Below are 24,445 nucleotides of genomic sequence, written 5' to 3' on the forward strand. Positions count from 1 at the left end.
GACATGAGAGGTCAAATGGCATGCTGGGCTAGCTACATTTTTATGGATAAAAAAGCATTACATGGCAAAGTAAGATGGATTAGTAGTAACAAATGCTATGGAGAAGTTGTGGTTTGCAGTTCTCGTTTCTTTGTGGTTGTGGATATGTATGTATATACAATTATGTTCTATATCCACAGAAGATGTAACAAAACTGCTGTCCTTCTGCCCTTCTGATCTGTCTTTACTCTGTTACTGTGTCCTCCATTCTGCCAGCTGGGACATTCTTTAGTGCTGCCACTTGACTGCTTCATTCAGAGTATTGCAATGCTGTGTATTAATGTCAGGCAGCAGGGGGTCAGGCTTGAGGAAGGGAAACAAAGGAGGACTGGAAAGGGCAGGAAGAACACAGCGGGCAACATTTTGGAAATCTGTGCTGCAGGGGGACACAAAAAAGGGGAGACAGAGCCGAGGAGATGCAGACTGGGAAAGCGGAGCGTTATCTCTCTGCGGCTCTTTTGCTTGGGACTTTTAACCTTGAATGCCCGCTGGTGTACCTTGAAGCAGCACTATGGAGCTGTGCTGGGAACGTGACATCTTTGCAGATGCCCAGTTTCTACTCTATGGGCATGCACTTAGCAAGACATTTTCTTGCATAAGTCCTTTTCCTATCTTTATTTCCATTTCTCGTAAGCTCTCTAGTTCAGTATGCAGCCATGCTATGAAGGGCCGATCTAGCTTGGGGAAGTGTCAGGAGGATAGTGGGTGTGAATGGGAGCTGTTGAGTACTGAAGTAAGGGGAATACAGGAAAGGTGCTCTGCGGTCTGACACACGATCTGATGTAGGTTGCAGCAGAACTCTGCCTCTTTTTCTCCTATTTATTGCTTCCTTCTCTTGTTACTCCTTTCCTGCCTTTCCGTGGGCCTAATAAAGGGGTCTCAATAACCTTCTGAGAGTCCTAAGGAGAGTCCCCATTCATGTGGATTCCAGGTGTCTTATTGCACTTTTCTTTCCCCCTTTTAATGTATTGGTATCTTAATTTATAATCTCTTTAAAGGTAATGTAAACTCAAACCACTCTCTACAGAACTGTATTCCCACGGATTCATGAGAATGTTTTTTGTGTTATGTGGAAAAATTTAGTCTGAAAAAACTTGTCTGCTTTAACAGTGTTGTGAGCCTGTCAGTGTGGCGGTTGGCCTCAGCCTGTCAGTGTAAGGAATATTAAAAGTGAACAGTCTGTTCAATATTACATTATCCCTTCTCTATGTATTTTAGAAAAAACAGTCCCTTTCTCTTTCCCCATCTGCCACCCTTGTACCCTAGATTGCTCTTTGAAGTTTCCCTAAGATTTGTTGACTTCTTTCTCTGAATGTCTGTGTATTTTTATTTATTTATTTATTTATTTATTGTGAGGGAGGAAAGGGTCTTTCCTCCTACTATTGTTGTAAAGCAGCTCTTTTGGCAGATGACAGCGACAGCAATAGCCGTAGCTGAACAGATGGGCTTCTGCAAGCTGAAATTCTATCAAAGAGGTTTTCTGTTTAGATTAATTGTTGATTTGTAACTGTAGGTGTGAACATAAACAGACATGTAATTTAAGCGATATGCCTAAAAATACTTCCTTTTTCCTTTAATAGGTTTCTAAAAGCTTGTTTCTCATCTTTTTTCATTTGGTAACCATGTTTCATGGGCCAGAAGATTCATCTTCTGTCTTTTGTCCTATGTCATGGCATATTTAGGAAGAGGTGTTCAGAGAGGAATCTCTGCGATCTGTACTATGCCTAGGTCCTGACCTAAGTGTATTTTTCTGGAACATACACTTAAACATAGCACTTCACATGCTAGTTTTTCTTTTTCTTGTTCGTATGTATTTTCTACATGACAACAGAAGCATCTTCTATGCTTATGCTCAGACCCTTTGCCTTAGCATTAAAGTCGGTGTGTGTGCACTTTATGCATCTTCATGGTGAGAGCAGAGGATGGTGTGTTCTTCCTTCTCCTCAGTTTCCTCCCACCGTTTTGGGTGGAGACAGGACTTAGTTGCCCTCATCTTACCTTTTTTAGCCTTGCAGTCGTTTTATCGATATTTCCTTTCTAATTTAACTATTTATATGTAGTTTAATTATTCCCTAATTTTATTTTTCTTGGTGTTTTTTTTTACCAGCTAGAAGCAAACTTTGAATTTAGTCTTTGATTTTTTGCTTCAGTTCCACCAGTTTTCATTTCCCCTCCTCCACTTGCCTTTCCCTCTTCCTGCCCACCCCATAAGCATGTTTTTGGCTTAAGGAGGCTAAGCAAGCATGCAATAAGTCATCAATTCCAGTAAAACTCCTGAACAAGTAAATGGGGTCAGGAATTCTGAGAACTCTGAGGAGAGTAAAGAGCAAGGATCAGCGCTGGTTCCTTGAATCAAGAATCTATTGTTGATCAGTGATTTTCTGATTTGCCTTGCTAGCAAACATACAGGAGAGGAACCTGAAAGCTAAAGTTTCAGTTGTTATGAGCCGCAGGATCCAAAATCGATATTGTTTGGTTACCCTGAGGAAAATATCTTTGTCATGTTCTCAGTGTCTGACTTAAGAGATTTTTTGATGTAGCTGATGAGGAGGAGCTAGACTAAGACTTTGTACAACTTGTAGTGATATTTTGATTTATTGCATACCAAAACACGTACTCACAAGAGTCCTAGGCGCATTTTATCTATCGGTCTTTAAAAAAAAATCATTCTGGCAAAATGAATTTGGCCCGTCATGACATGTCACAGCACCCTGCATGATTACCAGATAGGAATCATGAATCAGAATGGAGTGGCTAGTCATCTGGTTGTTGTTACAACTTGGCTCTAAAAGTATTTGGAATTACATGTGCTCGGGTATACTTTTGGGGATCCCGTTTTATAGTGATCACAGATCTGTCCTTGGAAAACCTGTTTGGAAAACAATCCTTTGGATGAGTTAAGCAATATGCTTTTGGCAGTGGAAGGGAACAAACAGTCTGGAGCGATTCCTTCCTGCTGTGTAGCCATGAATTACCTGTGGTTGGTGTTATTCTTAAATAGGAGCTGTAGCTGCCACTCTTACCTTGTTGTGCCTGTGATAAGCTCAACCATACGTGAGCTGGAACCATCTGCCAGAAACCTCATATAGGGGCTATAAAGTATTTGTGTGAGTAAGGTTGATTCAGGTCCTCCTGCCCCTAAATCAGTGTCCAAAACATTCTTATGTTTGGGCCAGCCTGGTTATTCATCTAACCCTCCGCTCTGTAGTTGCTGTGTGATACTTGGCCAAATGAAACGAAGCTCTTGTTGGAGTTGACTCATAGGCGCTCTTAGTATTGTTACTTACTGTTCGCTTGGACGCTTAAGGGCAGAATTTACCCTTTAAATATGTGTACTTTCCAGTGATGTCTTTCTGTTTCGTCTCCTGAAGAAGGAGAAGAGAAACTGAGTAAATCCGCCAGTGATACTTGAAGCATTTTGAACTAAAGTTGCACGTTCTTGCCAGGCAGTGCAGGCACGGAATGGTTCTTTTAAAGGTCCTCTTCCCCTGCGTGAAATTGCGTTATTTGTTAAGTGTTTTGGTGGGGGGAGGGAAGGAAGATGTGCATAGCTTTAAATAGCTGGGCACAGATGAACTTTGTCATTCACTGCATTTCCTTCTAATAATTCATCAGCAATTAGAAGACAGTTAGCTGCTTTTGATATATCTTGTTGACTTACAGCTGATATTCATTTAGGGACTGAAAATTGGATCATTTAATAGGCTGAGAACTTCTTTTTGTAAAATATCTATGTATCAATATTTTTATACGTCGGAAGTATTTATAGTGTGTTGCTCCCTACCCCTCTTTAAAACATAGGTTGGAATGTAGTAGAGAACAGTAGATTACTCTTTACTATAATGATGCTGTAGTATATAGCCACCTCCGTTCCCAAAGTCAAGATGCATATTGTTATCCCGAAAATCACAAAGTTGTACAAATAATTACTGTTTTTATCTGCAACTAAAGGCTTAATCTTTTAAAAAAACGGACTTACATTCCACGACCAAACAGAGCATCTCTCTGCTCTGCACAGCATTCAGTTAGCTTCTAAATTCTCAACGCTTTTTACATTCCAGGGGTGTAGTGATAGAGTGGATGCTGCTGATGTCACTGCTTGCCTTATCAGGATTTTGTTCTTTGTTTCACAGGGAGCTGTGATTGGTATAGACGACGAGGACGACAGCACCTTCACAATAACTGTTGATCAGAAAACCTTCCATTTTCAGGGTGAGCTCAAAGAAGAGATTGTTTTTTCTTGTAATGTATTCTACTTCTTGTAGTTGATGGATGATTTTAAATGTTTGGCAACAGAACAGCATGAATGAGCACACTGAGAACATTCTGGATCCAGGGGTGCTGCAGGTTAGGCAGGGATTTACATCTGCAGTGGATACCTATGTGCTTGAAAGAGAGACTGTAGCTCTGGCAGGATTTGGAGATTAAAAATGTAAAGAATAAATCAGTCAAGGGGAGAGAATAATGGGCGTCTGATTATGGGCTGTGCTTACGAAACGTTTCTGACCTTCATTATCAAGATACAATTATGCGTTTCTGTGTGAAAAGAATCAAGACTGGTCTGAAGGTTGCAGTTGGTATTCAAACAGAACCTAATACTCAATTATGAGGAGACTAGAGGAAATATTTGCCTTAAAGGTGGAGCTTTGCTTCCAGATTTACAAGCTTGCATTCATTTCATCTACATTTCTGTGTCTTGTCTGCCAGTCACCATTTCTCTGCTATTATCCTTTTATTCACATTTACTAACACCAATGCCGTCTGCCACTGCTATGTTTCGTCATTGCATGCTATGGTTCACCGGTAGAAAGGGTAAGGTACTATATCATTGTTATGTATTCCTTAAATTATTTTAGCTGCAGCAGTAGGACAAAATATTGTGAAAATATTGACTAGAGAACTGCTTTTCTAATGTTAAAATCCTAGGGGAGTTTGATAAAATAACTTCCAACTACCGTTTGTTAGTCCTTTTGCTTTTTCTCGAAAATGTAGTGACTAAAAAATGTAATTATTTTGCATAGAGCTGGTAATCTTAAATATCTAAGAGGCACCTGAATGTAAGAAATAGTATTAATCTATATAAAGTGGAGTAATTCTGTAGCCTGTATTGTACAGTATATATTTGCAAATCAGTGATTTGTAAATGGGGCTTTACATTAGTAACCGATGTGTTTTTGTGAATATTTCTAATGGTAAATATTAATTGTACACTGAGTTGTCTTTGGCATATGTATTCCTTGTGCTACAGTTCTTGCTAAATGATGCTGCTGTACTATGGCTTTTCACTGCATTAAGCCTCATAAATATACCTTCATAACGCTGAGCAGACATCAATACTTAAATCCACTGTTTTCAAGGATAACTCATAAAACGCAAGCTAATTGCTGATGCAGGTAATGGAGTGCCATACTCTGGCAGTCTTTCAGTACTGTGACGCTAAACACTGCTTAATGTTTGAGAACTTAATACGTGCAAATCTATAAATCTCTCCTCTGTAGTTACTAAGAAAAACCTTTTTTAGTATGTCTGTTATTTGCAGCGGTTCTTTATAAGCTATATTGCCCTTAGGGTAGTCAGATGTCTTAAAAGAAGAGTGACCGTATTTGATATAAATAATGTCCTGCTCTAAATAATATAGTTTTTGAACACCAGCTTTGCCACATAATATCTCATGCTTTATAGTCTTTATTTGCATGCATTTCTCATTAGGTCAGGACGTGTGTATGCTTCTGTAGGTTAGAACTAAGATCTTGTACAGTATTTTCTGTATTATGCTTTTACTGTTAGCATGTTTTGAATATAACATACTTGATATCTGGCAAATTGTAATGGTATGAGCACGGTAGTAATATATGGCACTGTAAACTGTGAAAATGTAAAAAGATACTTAAGATATTGATGTTGGGATATTTCAGTATAAAACAAAGCTCTGTGGAACTATGTAGTTCTTACAATCACTGCAAATATGTGTTATATGCATCGTGCAGCCCTTGTGACATATTTATAAAATGCTTGTGTGTGATATTAATTTCCTTCAATATTATACAGCATCTATGTAAATTGTAGGTAAACATCAGTCATGAATGGTTAACGGATAATTATGCAAATACAACAGTATGTATTCTCAGAACATGTAGAATACTATATGGGTTCTGGGGATACATACAGATAGTATACATACAATATTTCTAACAGTTTATTTCTCCTTTTTTATGTGATGCAAATAGAACTTCTGTTCTGTGAAATAGTCATAGCTATAAATATACTCACCGTTTATGAAAGAAGAGCCTTCTGAAGAAGGCTGCTTCAGAAACTGCAGGGTTTTTTTAAGACACAATCTCTTCCTTCCCTCCCACCTTATTCCTTCATTTGCGAAGACATCCAGGGGTCCTAACAACGTGGAGCCTAGTTGGGAAAGGGACGACAGAAGAGTAGAAAAATATATGAGCTCAATAGATGTCAAATGGCAAAACTTTAAAAATGTCAAGATTTCAAAGATCTGCTGAGCTATGGGTAAGTTAGGATCCCACCGGCGGTGGAACAGTTTCTTTTTCAGGCTCAAAAAGAAAAATATTTTCCTATACTCAGACTTTAAGTACTGGTTGGTGAAGACTTAAATCTCTTTTGACCTCAGTGAAATTTTGCTGACAGGCAATGATAGAATTTGAATTTGAGAGAAAAAGGAAAAACTTTATACTGGATGAATAAATTATTTCTTAATGTCGGTTGCTCAAAATTGTACTTCTGTCTCACGCTAGAGATGTAAGTGATGAGATGAAGGCAGATAAGGCGTTGGAAGATGTTTGATCAACTTCTCACAGGGATATTGCCTGCGTGTGTGGGTGTGTGTGTAACTGGATTTTTTTTAAGTGTTAAGACTCCAGCAGCTCCCACTAAAATTTGCCTGTCACTGGATCTTGGGAAATTCTTGAGTCCTTCCAGTGTGAAGCTCTTAGCTTCTTGCTGCCTGTGACAGTCTCCTTCTATTGTGTTTGCTGCTGTGTTTCCTAGTGGCCATGTCTGTACTGAACATTTAAGTTAAAAAGTTTTTATTGCAAAGAAGATGCAGGCTTTGAGTAATGACTAGATGAATATCAAACTGTACCATATACTTAATATCTTGGTATAAAGGAAAGAAGTGAATTGAATAAATATGGGCAACAGAACAAACAGCACGTTTGGGTTTTATTGTCTGCTTAACTTTGTCTTTGCCAGGGGGCCCAGCAGTTTTGTTCCCTTTATTTTATTGTTACATGCTACTTTATTGATACCTGTTCACTCTGGATGGGGGAAGGAAGGGGCAGAATATCCACAGAAGTTTCAAAATATATTTAAAGTAATGTATTTCATCTCGTGACTGGCTCTTGTTTGGTCATACTCTGTATCCAGTTTCATGGCTTGATAGGAAGACTTCTGTATTGAGTAGATCTCACAGCAGTCTCATGGGTTTGTTCAGACTATATGCAAAAATCCATGTAATTTGCGGAGGATATTTGGGATAATACTCCTCAGTCTAGTCTGGCAAGGGTATTGTTGCTTTCTTGATACTTGAATTGCTGTCTAACCTGAAATAATGTATTTTTTTTTGACAGAAATACTTTACTAATACACTGTATGCAGGAATAAGAATCCAGATTTGTTTTAGAACTCCTACCTGAAAATTCAGCAGTTATTCTTACAACAGGCAGCACAGTTTAGAAGACAGTCTTGTCTCCGCTGTTCTTTGTAATAAGGGATTGAAAGATTGGAGGTGGTCCGGTGCGTTGATCTGAGATGATCTTGCTTGCTAAAGCATTTATCTTTCCTTCCCTATTCCTGCCACAAAACTATCTGAGCACTGAAGCGTGAATTTTGCTGTGAAATGTGTCCTATTACATGAATGCTATCAGCCAGTAAAGGCAGATCACTAGTCTCTCCTTCCCCAACCTGCCCCAGTTTCTAGCTTCATTCATGACTGCCTACCACCCGAGCTGAGAAAAGAGGAAGATGGGCTCGGCAAGAGGTAGCCTAAATGTGTATAAGCAGGGAATTTTTTTTCACTATGGGATACTCTTACTAAGGACATCCTGGGGCTCAAAAGGGCCGTAGTCGTTTAGCACTATCTGAATTTGAAATTTTTAAGTAGAGTGGCTTTAGGCCTGTGTTTCACCACTATTTGGGGAAACAGTGTATGTTTATAGTCTCCTATAAAACCTTCCTGTTGTCCACCAGCTAGCTGATAGAAACTTGATTGCCCTTGAGGAATAAAGAGGCACTTTTTCACTTGAGTCTACTGGAGTGCCCGAGTTAAATAACAAACCATAAGCTGTAGCCTTTTTTTTTTTTTCCTGTAAGTTCTGAGAGGTTGTTAAATCTTGACACAAATTTTATCTGCTATGGAAAAATGTTTGGGAAGAGATTTTGGTATGAAATGTTGGTCTATGCCGGTTTCCTCAAGTGCTGTGACTGCATTGTTTGTCCTAAAGGAATATTTTTCAGGGCCTTTTGGGATCCTGCTGATGTTGACACAGTAAATACTTCTCAATGCTTTGCTTAATAATGCTTTAAGATTGCCAACAGAGGAAGATGAGCAGCTATGTAAGAGTTAAACTTCCAGCCTTGTCTCTTCATACATTTACCTCACAGCTCTGCTATCTGTCCTCCTCCCTTCTCATAATAAAATACATATTCTGCTTTATGAATGTGATAAGATCTGCACTAACCATAAAATCTGCTTTTTTAACCATATCATGAGTATGCTGTCTTTAATGGGGCTATCTACACCCAATTTTTATGGTGATATACATACCTTTTGTTTTTTACTTACTGTAGTTGAAGAAGCAGACTTTGAAATTAGTGTTAAACTTGGGAAGAGTAAAGAAAATAATACCTTGAAACAATATCTGCATGTGTAGCGTGTGAGGTTTTTATTGTTTCTTACAGAGAGAGGAAAAAAATACTGCTTGTTATTATTGGCACCAATATGAATCTGTTCTTTCGATTTCAGATATAATACATGGCAACTATTTTGAAAAGATGAGCGTTGTGAGCATGAAGAGGAGGTATATTGGAAGTGGGGAGAAATGGTTAAAAAAGGTCTCACTATAAGGAGTGGGGTGATGCTGAAAAGTTTGACACTTTTTGCTTCTGTTTGAAATTCCAACAGCAAGAAACTTGAGTTTTAACTGTTCTTCTTTTTTTTTTTTTTTGTTGGTTTGTATTCAAGCCAAAACATGGTTTCTACCTTAAACTAGTAGTTTCTGAGCAAGTTTAGTGTGATCTGCAATGGCTTTTAAATGCAAAACATGCCTTAAAAGCTATTTCCACAGAGTATACCTTATAAAGTATTATTTAGCCCCATAAGGCTGCCAAACATACGTTTAATCATTGCATGACCTAGAGCTAAGCTCTGACGGGAGGATCCGAGAAAACTGGAGTTCATACTGAAGATACTATCCAGGTTACAAGCCTGAATGACAGATAGCATGGGGGCTTTTGTTTATAATATTTTGGGGAAATAAGCTGAAGAGCTCCGTTTAGCCATTCTTGAAGATAAGGTGATAGGTAGTCATCTACAGGAAATACCAAGAAGATAAGTCTAGCCAGAGGGAAGTAAAGGAGCAGATCTGCTGACGCGCGTCAAGTGTGTTGCCTGTATTAACTTACCATCTAACCTCTGATGGAGATAGCAAAGAGAAAAAACAGTTTGTGTATAGTGGGAAGTGGGGACGGTTGTCCCGAGACAAGAACCTTAACAAGGCCTTTTTACAGGGCCTGCCTGCGTTCCTGAGGAGGCTATGTTTGGAGTAATGAGAAGCTTTTTGACCTACCGGTTTGAGTTCTCACTGGACTAGAAAGAATCATCAACCCTATAATATCAGTATTGAGATAGGAACAGGCAGAACTGAAAGCTGTGAGTTGTGAGGATGTTACGTGAATTATTGTAGGATGTGGGATAAGAAAATGCTATTGGCTATTTATTAATCCCTTATAAGGTGGAGCTGTGAAATTTAAAGGTTGAGTCACTGAAAGGAGAAAGGATGGCCTGAAGAAAACTGAACCTGAAACGAGCTTTAGCAGATATGTTTTTACTTCTAAAATATACAGGGAAGGAAAGACTTGCATGTAGTTTATTTTGTCATATCTATTCCAACTGCAGTTTTAGAAGAGAGAATGTTTTCTGTGGTCTGGATGAAATGAGGCTCTTAATTTGAAGGTTAAGTAAAGTGTTTGACCTAGACCCTTAAAGATTTGCCCAATCGGGTGTTATAGGGAACATAATATTGCAAATGTCTTCATAAGAAGATGCATTTTCAGTACTAAGCTTCAACACTGCAGAAATCCACGTTCCTGTCTTGTATTTGATAGACTGATGAGATTTTTCAGAAACTGTGCTTTTTGCGACGTCGCCCATACCTAGATCCACAAAGACTGTTAATGTAAATGACACCAACACGGCCAAATATTCTGGGCTTAAAAAAAACCCGAAAACAGTAATAGCTTTGGGAGCAGGAGCTGCAACCTAATTCCCTCCCCTCTCACCAATGAGAGGCGAGTAACTAGGTTCAAAACTGGTGCTGCTCCTTGCTTGTGGCACTTTTGAAGTACTGCATTTATTTTCCACGTGGTGACACATTTGGAACAGGGTAAGATAGAAACTGTTTCCATGACAGTCACTCTAGCTGGAGTTGAATACTCTTGGACCAGGAGGAAGTAAACCTGAACTTTCACTTCTTTGGCAATCTAAGTGGTTAAAGAAAAGGTGGGGAAGCAGAGTTGGAGGCACCTTCTCTAGCCCTGTTTCTAAATGAAGGGAACTGGTGTCTGTGCTCAGTGTTGAACCCAGTGCTGTCCAGATAATGTAGTGTGCTTGGGTCCTTCAGGAAACTTCTGTTTAGGGATGCTTACTATATGGATTCCAAATAGTGTTGGCTATGATGGAATTCTGCTATCCTCAGCTCAGTTTAGATAACACCCCTGGATCCTAAAAATGGCAGAATTTTTAAGTACTGACATTCTGCAGTGAAAGTCTAGATACTTGCAGATTGTCCCATATTTGAAACTGATTAATGAATTACAAATTGTGCATGAATTCCCAATGGGAGCCAATAGCATCTTGACCATGTACTTCCTTCGTCACAAAAGTTTCGACGTGAATGTATGTTTATGGGCTAATTATAAAGTTACTCAAAAAGCAGCTTTTAAATTTACAATTCCAAATGATAGTGAGCTGCAACAAAAGTTTGAAAAGAAGGAAAAACACTGATAGTGGTGATTTTCCACTATGTGTACCCACTTCATTTTCACTGATCATCTTAAATAGATGGGTTTTTAGCAACGTGAAGTACTCAGTATAAGTGGCTGGTATCTTATCCTGTAGCTCAGAAGTATTGTTGAGTAATTAGGTAACCGTGAAACAGCAGTTTAGTTGATTTCTCAAGACTGTAGATCAACCTTATTAATATATTTTACACAGGAGAATACTGGAGAGCTCGTGTGGACAAGATTAGAGGAAGTCTTAAGAGTCTTCAGTGGGTATGGGGGAACAGACTGGTCAATCTACCTGCAGAACAAAAAAAGGGTTTTGATTTTTTGGGTGGAGAATGGCATCAGAAGGAAGACTAGCGGAAAGAGGAAGAATAACTGTGACACCCCCAAAATTGTAGAGGAGGTAAGGTACTGAGACTGTTTAAAACCTCCTGACAGATTTGGGAACTGCATTTGTTAGAAGGGTATATGTAAGCAATTAAATTATTGCATTATAGTAGGCCTACATGAAGCCCTGGCTGCTTCATTTTGCATGCCTTTTCTATTATTTTAAAAGACTTACAGTGACTTTAAAAAGCCATTTATTTAGCCATGAAACAGCCCCTTTGACCTTATCTGTATCAAGTGTGACTTTTCTGCCTTATTGGGCATTATGGGTAAAATACGCTCTCCATTGAGATTGGTGGCAAAAATCCTGCTGATCTCAGTATAGTCAGAATTTCATCTCAGTGATCTGGTTATTTGTCTGTAAAGGTAGTACACTGGTTCTCAATTTGGTTGAGAAAATACTGGAATTTTGAACAAAAATCAGTGGATGTTTTGTCTGAATAAAATGCATAATCGACTCTATTGACTCTGTGGGTGTAATAGATTTTTTTTCCCCCTGAGTTCTGCCTGTAAGTAGGTCACAGTGAATGAAAATAAAATATGCATTTCGCTTGGAGACAATATGGTGTATTTATAAGTCAGCCAGTGATTTTTAACTAATTCTTGAGGTTTTTCTTTCATCCTTATGCCCATGTAGACAAACACACGCACACGCACACACGCACACACACACACACACACACACGCACCAGCATGCTAATTCTGAGGTGATACGTTTTGTATATTCTGTCTTCCAAGTACTGCTGAGCATGACCTAGAAATGCTACCGGTAAGTGCTGTATCATGGAGAAGAGTTGTTGAACTTGTTTATATCTAATCTTTAGATGCTACTGAGGTTAGGCTAGGAAAGTAATCTGTTCCATGCTGTTCTTTGTAACGTTCTGTATACATTTATATAACAACATATAATCTCTTTTCACAACAAAGTAAACAAAATACTAGAATATAAGAGGAATTCTAAGTTACGAAATTTATTCTATGGTTAGGGAATTAATAGAGGCGGAGAGTATTTCATACAGTAGTATTTCATTTGCCTTCTTATTCTCATAGAATAGAACTTTTAAAAATCACTGTCATATCTGACTTGGCAATTCAGGAAGTTCAGAGATAAGAGCCTCTTTTAGGACTTGTAAAATATCCTTTTTCTGAATGATGGAAATCCCTCAGTAGAAGCCATATTTCTTGTCTTTAGTACCTTTCCCCTTCTATGGTTTTCTCCTTGCTTAAAATAATTGCTTTTCTTTCTTTGTCCCTCTTCGATGAAGAGGTTTAGGGTTTTTTGTATAAATTGATGTTAAAATACCTTGTAAATAAGCTCAGCTAGGCAGAGATTGCAAAAAATGCACGGTGTCTTTAGAAATATTGTCATCATACTAAGTCTCATTGTAATGCATACGTTACCGGAGATATAATTACATAATTACATACTTGGCAAAGGTGCTTCTCCACACTAGTCGTAAACAGAGTTGTGATTGTCCTAAGAGCCCCATCGCTGACTCTGACATGCCTGAGATGTCACAATAAATTATACAGGTAACTTTCAATTGATGTACTATAGACACAAAAAGAGTCAAGGCTAAGCATACGGGAACAAATCATAATCTATTTTATACTCATTCTACTCCAAAAATATAAAAAAAACTTAATTGACATAGTCATGGTAAAGTTGCAACGTTTCAACCAGTAATGATTCAAACCTCTCGCATACAGCAGTGAACATAGGTAAATATGTAAAGCGAGGGTGGAAAGGGGACAGGGCCTGACTCTTTGCAATGGTGCCCAGTGACAGGACAAGAGGCAACGGGCACAAACTGAAACACAGGCAGTTCCATCTGAGCCTAAGGAAAGTGTTTTTGCTGCGAGGGTGACGGAGCACTGGGACAGGCTGCCCAGAGAGGTTGTGGAGTTGCCTTCCTTGGAGATATTCAAAAGCCGTCCGGACACAATCCTGGGCAACGTGCTCTGGGTGACCCTGCTTGAGCAGGAGGGCTGGACTAGATGATCTCTAAAGGTCCCATCCAACCCCAACCGTTCTGCGATTCTGTATTGCTGTATGTGGATTTAGCAGGTCCCATGTGTGAATGTTCCCTGGCAAATCTTACTGTGGTAAGAAACGAGTTAATGGCTGTAGCATCTTAAAATGGAGACGAGCACAGGGACTGTTTTCATTCTGTGAACTGCAGACAATATTTGTATTTTTGTGGATAGCTGACATCCTAGTACCCATTGAGTTTAGGCTGACAAGGTAACTATTGCATTAACCCGTCACACTAAGAGCACAGTGAATATTCATTTAGTGTAGCGGGCTTCTATATGTAGCTTTTTTTTTTTTTTTTAGTGTAGATTTCTGTGAAACACTTATAAAACAGCTGAAGTAACACTTTAGTTTTTTAAATGCTGGATATTTCTTATGTAGATGCTATATACCGTGTCTTGGTATTTCTTATTCAGCTTTTGTAATTCTGAGTTTTAGGAAGATGTAACTTGTTTCTCTCTTTCCTCTTCCCTCCCTCCACCCCTTCCCTTTCTAGATGTTGGGTTTCAAACACTATTCCTCAGTTTTTATAAAAACTAAGATACTAGTGAAATTCCTTGGTCTTGAAATTAGTTCTTTTATCCCAAATATGTTGGCAGAAAGAAATTCTGCAGTAGCTTTCCCAGAGGAATTAGGGGGGAAATTAACTTTAAAATGGAGTCTGATCAAATCATGGAAAAGGTTGAAGGGATTTCAGGGCACTTGAGCTACGAACACCGGACTAGTGAGGAAGGAGTTCTTGTCCTCTAGCCACTGAGAAAAGCCTCCAGCATTTACTGATGCCGAGTGAACATTATGCAGTGTGCATTACAGACTTTTTTAGCGGGAAAGATATTAGAGCTGTATCTTTGGCCAAACTTACCCTCTTTAAATGCAAAATGCCTTGGGTATCTAGGTTTCCCTACAGATAGATGGGTAATGATCTCTGACCATTGTGTGTAGATTTTTTTCCATAAATTGTTTTTGAGTGTGTTGGCTAATCTCTTTTTTGAATGTTTCCATTGATCTTATTTTTTCATCAGTGAATCTTTTGGCAGCTGTTCAGTTCTAAATTGCTTTTACCATTAGGGAGCTTTTACTTGCACCTAATCTCGCAACAGCCATTTTGATTAGATTTAATATAACTTTTCTCTCAGCTTGCTTTACTAAGAACTGCATCCTGCCGTTTTCTCCAGGGTTTTCTTAAAAGATAGTATGGAGGAGGTCCAGAAGGATTTGCCGGTGGTTATAGATGGTTCGAACTTTTAAGCCAGTGTCCTGAATAGAGAGTGCTTAAAAGGTACACCATTTATGGCAAAAAGTGACACCTCATGGCAGTACTCCTGGACTTAAGAGTGACAGAGACGTCTTCATCGCAGGGTTGATGTGATTTATGTCTTCTACCTCTAGACTGATCATGCTGTGCCATAGGTTTGCCACATCTGTGGCAGGACACAGGGATATTGCTTAGTTTTTTCAGGTGTATGAGGGGGAAAAAAATAGCTTGCATTTTTCGTTCTGCTGGACCCTTGTAAAACCAGTAATAAAAAGGGTTGTTAGAGGTATAGCGGCTTTGGGAGCTTATTTTATTCATGAGTTTGGGAAAGGGAGTTTAGTTTTTGAACTGTACTGGTTGGCTGGTTGGTTTCTAGGTCTTCCCTGTTGCTGTGAGCCTTTTCTGTTCTGTTAGTACGTGGCTTGATATGCAAGCCTTAATGAGATAGCCTTTATTAATGGACTACTATATATTGAGATTAGTATTTAACTAATACAGTGAACTCTTGCTTGCTGGCAGTATAGAGGTCATGGAAAGTCTGTTGCAATGAATTAATTCATGAGTGTACAGCTTAACTGTTTCTTTTTTAGTTTAAACAATCATGGGCAATAAAACTGGAACGCAGAGTTTGGTATCCTGCGAATTACTTACTAGCCTGGTTCAGTGGTTTGTACCACATTTTCCCAATAAGATGTTCTTTGGGATGGAGAGATGGTTATTAAACAAAAACAAAACAAAACGAAAAACAGAAAACAAACACAAAACCCCTTAGACACATTGAAATAACTTCACCACTGCCACTTTGAACATCCATTTAAAAAGTACTGAATGCCTGAAGTATTTATAAATTAATTATTCTTCCCTCAACCCTTCCTCTAGCAAATGAAATGCTCTTCATAGGCATGGGTATGTGAAGAACCGACCAATACTTTCCTAAAGGAGGATTTATTAAGTATGTTTAGAAGACTTGAGGTGGGTTTGAGTGGGGGTCGGTTTGAGCTGCAGAATTCCAAAGGCTAAAAGCAATGGAAACACATGGGTGAGAATGGAAACACTGAAAACAAAGCGTTTTTTTGAGTCTGGAGAGTACATTTCAGTATAATAACCTACGGATATTTGCTTTGAGCTCCATAACAAATAAGTCAGATAGGAATCTTACTCCTCAGATTTATAATAGGTGCTAGTCCGCTTAAGATTTCCTTGACTTTAGCAGACTTCCTGTTTCTTTTAAATACTTTCCACTTGAATGACGACCAATGCTAAATCTGTGTATGGGCCAGTTTATCCCTACAGTCTGCTTAATGCTCATGGCTTTTTTTTTTTCCCTCTTCCTTTTGTTTTTTTGCTTCTTTTCCTTTACTTGGAGTCTGCGGACTCTGTCTGCTCCTGTGTTGTTTAAACGCTCTTTCAGCACAGCAAGGAAGTCTTTCAGACTAGCGAAGTAAAGGTGGTGACACGTCTGTTGTTCGAGGGGGGGAAAAAAAAAGTATTGGAAAGAAAATGGCAATGATAGTCCTTAGTTTGTTTTGATCTGTTCTCCATCCTCCTCCTCCACCTCCTTTTCTCTTCCTTGTCCCCCTAGTCATGAAAGCTATCCACTACCCACTTTAATCATGACTTAATACATTGCTTTCTTAACTATCACTGACGGCAACTGAAATGCATAATCGTGTTTGCTTATCATTACTTCCCAACTTGTATTCTTAATGAAAACTGTATAGCAGCAGTCTGTTGCAGAAGTATGAAAATATTATTGTGGGTGTTGCAGTTAACATATGACTCAGGTTCTACTGAAAGACGGTTTTAGACTAGGATTGTGTTAAGTTTAGAAAACACTTACTATATACTTCAGATTATTCTCTGTGCTTCACTATTCAAAGTTACTATGTCCACACTGAAGTAAAATTAATGGACAGTTTATTACACATTGAAGAGCTTCTGTTAAGAAAATTTTAAGAAGAATTTTTGTGCATCTCATTTTCCTGTGAAGAACGTGTAAGTTCTTAATTTCTTGAGCCCATGTACTTATTACTGTATCATATCCTGACTGGCAGTTGTAAAAATGATTGAAATATTTTGGATTTAATGAATTAAGTGAGGAATGTCTGTGAGAACTGTCTTCACATTTATGTCCCTAAAGATGGACAAGAGGCAAATAATCATTCAAATAGCAGGAAAGCAGGAGAACTACTCTTTATATTTCTCCGCGTGTAGTTCCATGAGCAGGGGAGCTGATGGCAGATGCTGCTGCAGAAAGAAAAGTATCTTTCACCTCCACTCCTGGCTGTGCTGTCCTGCCATTTATCCTTTAGTGCTTCAGTTCACAACCCTGTTTTCTAGGGCGAGAGGATGAGCTGAATCAGCTCATGGGAGGATCTGGTGACTTCCGAGGCTCGTGCAAAGCAAGCAGTGGAGTGTGTAAGGCTTGGCAGGGCCTCCCGCTGAAGGACCTCCAGCTCTAACAGTCGTGATCTGTTGGAGTTGTTGGTCATCCTGTCTTAGGAATCCATACCTGAAAAGATTAACTTTTTTTTTGGGGGGGGACCAGATTTAATCTACTGAGCAGACGAGCATAGGAAAGTGCATCTATTTAAAACTGGTTCCGATTTAAAAAAAAAAAAAAAAAAAAGTGGCTCTCCTTGATTGTATGCAATGATGAAACTGAAGAAATTGCCTCCTAATAATAGTTTGTGATACAGAAACTCTGCAATACTTTTTTGTCTTTGCATGCGTGGTGCCAAGTTATTCTTTATAAGCAAATCTTTGTTTGTGCATTTTTTTTAATTGACACTGCTCAGACCATTATTTGTAAAAGGAACTAAGACCCTGATTAAAAACAGATTTAGAAGAGTCTTGTGCATGCAAAGTCCCACTTAAGTGCACTGAGATGGTGATGTTCATATTTACTTACCTAAAAATTATTGTGTCTAAATTGCCGTCTGAATTTTATTATCGTTGAAGGTAGTATCAGAAAAATGACATGACTTAAAAACAGTTATAAACAAGCTTAAATTCTCAAGTAGAGGAATGTTAAATCCTGCTTAGAGCAGGAACCAAGAATATTTATGATTTGGAGTAGTTACTAGAATAACATTTCTACCAAAGCATAAAAGTTGTTTTGCCTGTCTAATTATTTAAAACATCTCTTCAGTAGCATAGGAATGCACAGTAATATATAGCTGTAACCACAAAAAAGAAACAGGATTGTGGAATTATGTCCTCAATTCTAGATAATATGGATTAATTGCCATATTTAGTGAGAGCAACAGATCTGTTTGCTTAGGGCTTTTAGTATATAAGACTTGAAATATTGTAACACTGTATTTTGAATACTTTTTCAGCTCGAGATGCTGATGAGAGAGAGAAGTGGATTCATGCTTTAGAAGACACTATTCTCCGCCATACTCTTCAGCTTCAGGCAAGTTCCACTTTCACTCTTAATTTTTTTTTCCAGAACAACAAAGTACAATGACATGACTGTTCATAACAAACATACCCTGTGTAACATCTGATTGTTCTATGGCGTATACATTGAGCTGTAGTAAGATACTAATACGGGTACCTTAGACTAGATTCTAGTCTTTCTGTTACTATTTTCTTTTTTCACCATCCTGACAAGTCAATGTGAGGCTTCTCTTTCTTAGCCTGTATTTTAATTGATGTTTCCAGACTGATCTTGATACATTTATTTGTTTGGGCTTATTTTTTTTTGGTTTTGTTAAAATTGGAGTTAATCCTTTTTGAGTCAAGCAGAATGAGACATCTGGAAGTCGGTTATATATTTGTATAGCATCTAATTTTTTATACTAAAATGAGACAGCAGCATTGAACATATTTAATGAATGACAAAAGTGGTAAACAGCTTATGTTTGAATCCAGTGTGTAAGCTGGATATTGGTAGTGACTTTTCTGGTGACACTTAGCTAGGAAAAACTCTAACCTGATAAAATTCTTCAAGATTACTTCTTCCTAGAGAGAGTTTTTTGGTTGGGGGTGGCGGTCTGAAAAAAAGGATAGTTGGACTGAGGATGGTTCTTAGCGCCGCCGATATAAGCTCGATTCTTGGTGCTATTCTATTCTAGACTTAGACATATCTACAGAACAGGCTGATCTTTTTTTGTTTGTTTGTTTGTTGCCCTGGACAGAATCCTAAACTTTTTAGAAAAGGGATTTTCTCATGCTTGGGTTGTACCACAAAGGCGTCTGATTACAGTGTAGAAATCTTAAAACAGGTATTCATTATTTGTACTGAATAAAGGTTTGGTATGTTTTAGAGTGAGAAATCTGGATCTCTTAAAGACTGACACTATGTAAAGAAAGATACATTAAAATCTTTAGTATCACAGAAGGAGAAGCAGATTATAAAGACTGAGGTGGATATGACAACATTTTTCCAGTCTAAAAAGTTAGATATAATCCGGAATTTATTCCATCCAACTTCAGGCACTTGTGCATCTCAGTGAAATTCAGAGTCCATTTACTTTTCCTGCTGTAGCAGTGGCTTTCGACTCTTTTTGACTTAAGGACCACTCAAAATTTTCTAGCGGATAGCAGATCCCTGGAAAACAAATTCAGGTTTGGCAATCAGCTTCATTTCCTTAATAACACATCATGGAAACTTTAGTAGTAATCCGTGCCTCCTGGCACCGTAGCCGACCACAGACAGAAGTACCCTGCTCTGTGTGAGGGGGCAGAGATTACCTGGAGGACAGCGCGAGCTGCCCTTCGAGGGAGGAGAAGGTAGGTAGCAGGTTCCTTGCGCAAGCACTCCTGTTCAGGGCCTGAGACGAGGAGCAACCTGTGCTCTCGCCTCCACCCGTAAGGCTCAGAGATGCAGGCTGCAGAAATGAAACGTCAAAATGGACTCCAGCTTTATCAAAACGTACACCTCCACCCTCTCTAGAAATTGTAGTCCTTGTCTTATTGGCAGACTTCTTACAGGTGCTGCGATTGCCGCTAGTAATGGCACGGTTTCCCGTTAGATAACCTTTTTCATCTTCCAGGGGCTTTTCCAATAAGCGAAGTGTATTTAGATTAAAAAAAAAGATAAAATTAGTAATTTAGTAATGTTTGAGGGGAATAATTAAAAATCCAGAACTGACTACAAAGAAACACGTGCTCATCCCTCTAAATACACCGAGCCCTGCAGTACCTCCTGGGCCAGGGCAGCGCGGTCGCACCATTCACCCTCCAGAACCTGCTTTCCCCGTTGCCCATCACGTGCGTTTGGGCCCCGGAGACGCTTGGCGTTAGACCGGCCCGAATACGCCTGCGCTCCCCCCTTCAGCCGTTTTCGGGGCTCCCCATCTTCGCTGCACGACGTTCAAGAAACCCCGAAGCGGCGCTCGACAGTCCGCCGGGTCGCTGACTCCCTGCTCGCCGGGGACACCACGGCGCCGCCCGGACGCTCGGCTGCTTTTCGATTCCAGGCACGGCCCCGCGCCGCCCGCCCGCCCTCCCTGGGGCTGGGGCCGGGGCCGGGGCCGGGGCCGGGGCCCCTCCCCCGCGGCGGCACCCGGTAACCGCCGTTCTCCACCGGGCGGGGCGGGGCGGGGCGGCCGCTCCCGCCAGCCAATCGGTGGCCGCCTTAGTTCTGAGGCGAGCGGAGGGGCAGCGGCCGCAGCCTGCGGGGCCCCCGCCCCGCCCAGCCCCGCCGCCGCCGCTGCTGCTCCCGCTCCCCCTCGCCGCCGGCGGCGCTGCCGGGCCCGGCGGGCGGCCAGCCAGCTCCGGCGCTCGCCTCATCGCGCGGAGGAATGGCCGGTGTGAGTACGGGGGAGAGCGGGGCGGGGGCGCCAGGGCGCCCGGGGGCCTCGCTGACTGGAAGGCGACGGGGTGGGGGGCGGGCGGCGCCGCGCCGGGGGGAGCGGGGCCCGGCCCGGCTCGGCCCGGCTCGGCCCGGCTCGGCCCGGCTCGGCCCGGCTCCTCCCGGCCAGGCTGTGGTTTGTTGTCCCGCCGCCCTCCGCGCTCGCAGATGCTCTTTCATCGGTTTACGAGAACCCGTTGTATACAAACATGCTTTAGCTTCAATTAACGCTTAAAACAAAACGCCACTTCTTGCAGTGGATGTTCTTGTGCTTGCTTCTTCCCTCGGACGATAAAGTTAAACGACTTCCTTGGAGGGTTATTAGCTCTACAGCTACAGGGTGTTGAGTGCTGTTGCAGAGATTGTTTCCTGTAAGAGTATTTTCTTCAGTGTTCTGAACAGCAACACAGGGATGTCAATCTATGTAAAACCTTTATGCCTCTGTTCTGGTCCGAGATTATTTATCTTTCTTGAGCCTTGCTTCTGATTTTTAAGTAGTTTCCAAACAGTCTGCCTATCCTGGTCCAGGAGTCTTCAAGTTCAGAAAGTCAAAAGTGAGCCTTGGCTGAGTTTTCTTCATAGTGTCAGACACGCATGTGTTAGACCTGCGAAAGCGTGCTGAAAGCTGTGTGCCGTGTGGACCGATGGAGCGAAAGATAACAAATTAGTGCAAGACTAGAGAGAGGAAGAAGCGTGTGGATGTTCTCAGCTCTGATTTAGCCTTGCTAATCCTATTTTTGCCTTAATGCTGTTGCTTTGTTGTCCCTAGGTTTGTATAATGGAAGTGTTTTGAAACACTTTTTTTAAAAAAGTAGGAACTTGCAATAATGAGCTACAGGCAAGGAACTGTGGAGGAACTGAGTCATGAATAGATTGAAATGAATAAGGGGCTCCCAGCTGCTCAGAGGTCTGGTAATTAGTAATGTTGTGTTCAAATGAAACAAAAATGGGGAGGAAACATTTCAGCTACACTTGTAATGTAATTTCTCAAAACTTTGAAACTGAAGTCTGTTGCTGTGCTTGTTACGTTTTTGTATGCCAAAACTATTACTAACCGTGTGCTTGGTTCTTCTAGTGTTAGCTTTGTCAGTGAAATGTCCTTGAACAGTGAACAGTATGATAGCATTTTCCAGTGGCAGCCCATCAGTGGCATCTGACCTACAAGAGATAAGGGGAAGGATATACTTGTGGAGAAGGTATATATGGTGGTTTGGGTTTCTTGTTTGCTTGGGCAGAGCTAGGAGGGTGATAACTTATGTAAAATTTTCTTTTGTTCCTTGCCAGAATATGTCAACCAGCAATCCCCTTCAAGTAGGAAGTGCTTCTAGGCTTCTTGTATAGTTGAATGTTCTGTTTGCATCCTCTCTCTTTCAAATGGCACCCTAGTGCTATGTGTACTTCGTGGCTCGTTCTCCTATGCCTAAACCCCTTGAAGATAGCTCATGTCTTCTAGGACCACAGTAACATGGCTCTTTCTTTTTTGATCTTAAAAGTGTAAGACCACTGTTAAGAGATGAGGCTACCTAAAAAGCACCAGAAACTGTACTCTTCTCATGCCTTAAGGGAATTTTGTAATAAATGAAGTAAATGTAAGCATTCTAAAAGGCTGAATGTCTGCATGTAGACTGGTGTTTATCTTTCAAAAAAGATCCTGTCCATCATAGTAGTCATGCTTCAACCTGAAGGGATAGGCCTGTTTCCTACCTGCCCCCCCCCCCCCCCCCCCCGCCATTAGCTCAAGCTTTTGCTCTCGTTCTTGCTTTAAATCTCGTATCCTGAGATGTACTTTTCCCCTCCTTCATTCCAGTGCTGCTGCAAGATCTTGGTGGTGTCTGAAAGTGGCAGCTAAAAAGGTTATTGAGAATTTCATAAAAGACAGCTACCAACTTTGTTTAAAAAAAAAAAAGAAAACCCAAACAAATATAAACCTGAAAGTTGCATATTCTACAAATAAGAGATCTTGCATGCTTTCTGAGTACATATGACAGTGATAGTCCACGTTAGAGAGTCTTGAAGCACTTGTAGGCTACAAAGTTGGATTGCCCACCAAAATTTATAAAACCCCTTCAGGTAGTGCCCCATACTATTTCAGCCTCTATTTGATGTTGCCAGTAGGCTTACTGTAGAGACAAAAGAACAGAAATGACTCTCAGTACAGTACAGAGGTAGGCTATTTCTTACTACAGTAAAAGAAAAAGGAATTTAAAAAAAATTGGAACTTTTTATATCCGTAATTTGAATAAGATATTTACCTACGTTAGTAGCAAATAGTAAGGTGGCAAAACTGTATTCTAAGAAGTGGACCTGGGATGGTTGCTGTGTAGGGTGATGATAAAAAGACTGAAGTATTGAGGTACGCCGTGATTTCACTGAAACGTAGAGTTGGTACTGCTGCTGGAAACAGTCCTGTCTGTCTTCAATAACTTATTTCTCCTAGCAAAAGTGAAGTGACAGTGCAGTGCAAATATATAGCTGAACTGGGAACTGGATTTGGAAGTGACCCAAATCAAAACTATTCTCCCTGCCATCCTCCTTTTCCTAGTTTACTATTAACCTGGATTAGCTTCCATATAGAGTTGACTATGTGGCAACGCAAATGTTTGTGCTGACTCAAAGAAAGAGCAGAGTAAGGGTGAGAACAAACAGGGGAACTGATTTTCTTTCTGGTTCACTTATACTAGTTTTAAGTGTTTGTGAAACTGTGTTGCTAGTAGCAGATCTCTTAGTGTTGTGTTAACCAAAATTTTTGATGAACCTTTTAAACCTGCAAATGAAAATAAAAGGTACAGTAACGTTTTCTTATACGTTTTCCTTAAACTGTGTTGGTACTCACTGGCTTTCGCGTACTGAGTCAAGCATGCTTGCATAAAAGTAAAAACAGGTTCTTTAAGATGAAAGATCTATATCAGATATATTCTTGAAGTGCTGGTGGAAGGGCACAGAGTTAACCAGCATGCTCCCCCTTCTTCAGATTTTGCAAGTCCTTACGATAGTGAAGAGTGTGTATGAACTGGCTATATCCATAACAAGTGATGCAAGTAAAGGGATGTGACTCTAGGATGTCTTTAGGTTCTTGAAAGTTGCTGTGAGTTGGAAACCTCACAGAAGTTATATTTTAAAGACAGTTTTATACTTGTATGTACATATTTTTGAGTTTTGAACTCTTTCTCTTCCCTCTTAAGACCTGATAATATCTATAGCGGCACAATTTCTTGGCTAAGCATCTTGTCCTTTGCAAAGCAGTAATGCTTTTTCAGAAAGATATGTGATAATCTGGCTCATTTGCCTTCCAGAACTCTTAAAGTAAGTTTAAAAACAAAGATGTAACTGAGAGAGGCCTATTCCAAGCTTTAAATATAAATTTAAAAAATCTAGCAGAAAAAACAGGCTAGTGTTTGCCACAAAGAAAAGGCAAGAAGGTACTGCTGTGTAATGGCTTACTAGCTGCTCTGTCATTTTTCAGGTTTTCTACCAGTGGTTCTTACATGCAATGTCCTACTACAAAAGATCAAATGTGCCTTAGATAGGGGATATATTTCTACTGTGGTATTGAGGAAGTTGAGGCAAAACACTATTACTCACTTCTCTAAACTGACTCTCGCAAGAGTTTTTGCTGGACTTGAAATCTTAATTAGATGAAGACTATAGAAAAAGTATGCATAAAAAGATAAGAAAGTCA

General features: G+C 40.1%; 1 protein-coding gene and 1 long non-coding RNA gene across 13 annotated transcripts in view; one reads left to right on the forward strand and one right to left on the reverse strand.

The window, feature by feature from the left end:
* Window positions 1–24,445, forward strand: part of OSBPL9 (oxysterol binding protein like 9) — a 69,808-nt gene that overhangs the window by 12,484 nt on the left and 32,879 nt on the right. For 8 of the 12 annotated variants that reach the window (XM_068953120.1, XM_068953124.1, XM_068953114.1 and 5 more), the window contains exons 3-4: window positions 4,173–4,251; window positions 18,305–18,381. Coding sequence is in view for 8 of the 12 variants with exons in the window: in XM_068953124.1 (XP_068809225.1) it covers window positions 4,173–4,251; window positions 18,305–18,381 (156 nt within the window). In the remaining 4 variants the exon portion in view is untranslated. Of the gene's footprint in view, window positions 1–4,172; window positions 4,252–18,304; window positions 18,382–20,599; window positions 20,726–23,373; window positions 23,550–24,445 lie in introns of those variants that run through there. The other 4 variants (XM_068953117.1, XM_068953119.1, XM_068953122.1 and 1 more) reach the window with 4 other exon arrangements.
* Window positions 18,786–20,422, reverse strand: LOC104149571 (uncharacterized). The gene is made up of 3 exons (XR_695361.2): window positions 20,116–20,422; window positions 19,665–19,969; window positions 18,786–19,521 (listed from the first exon to the last, which is right to left on the reverse strand). It is a non-coding gene; the product is annotated as an uncharacterized lncRNA (long non-coding RNA).

Source organism: Struthio camelus, chromosome 8 (genome assembly GCF_040807025.1).
Source record: "Struthio camelus isolate bStrCam1 chromosome 8, bStrCam1.hap1, whole genome shotgun sequence".
NCBI classification, from domain to species: domain Eukaryota; kingdom Metazoa; phylum Chordata; class Aves; order Struthioniformes; family Struthionidae; genus Struthio; species Struthio camelus.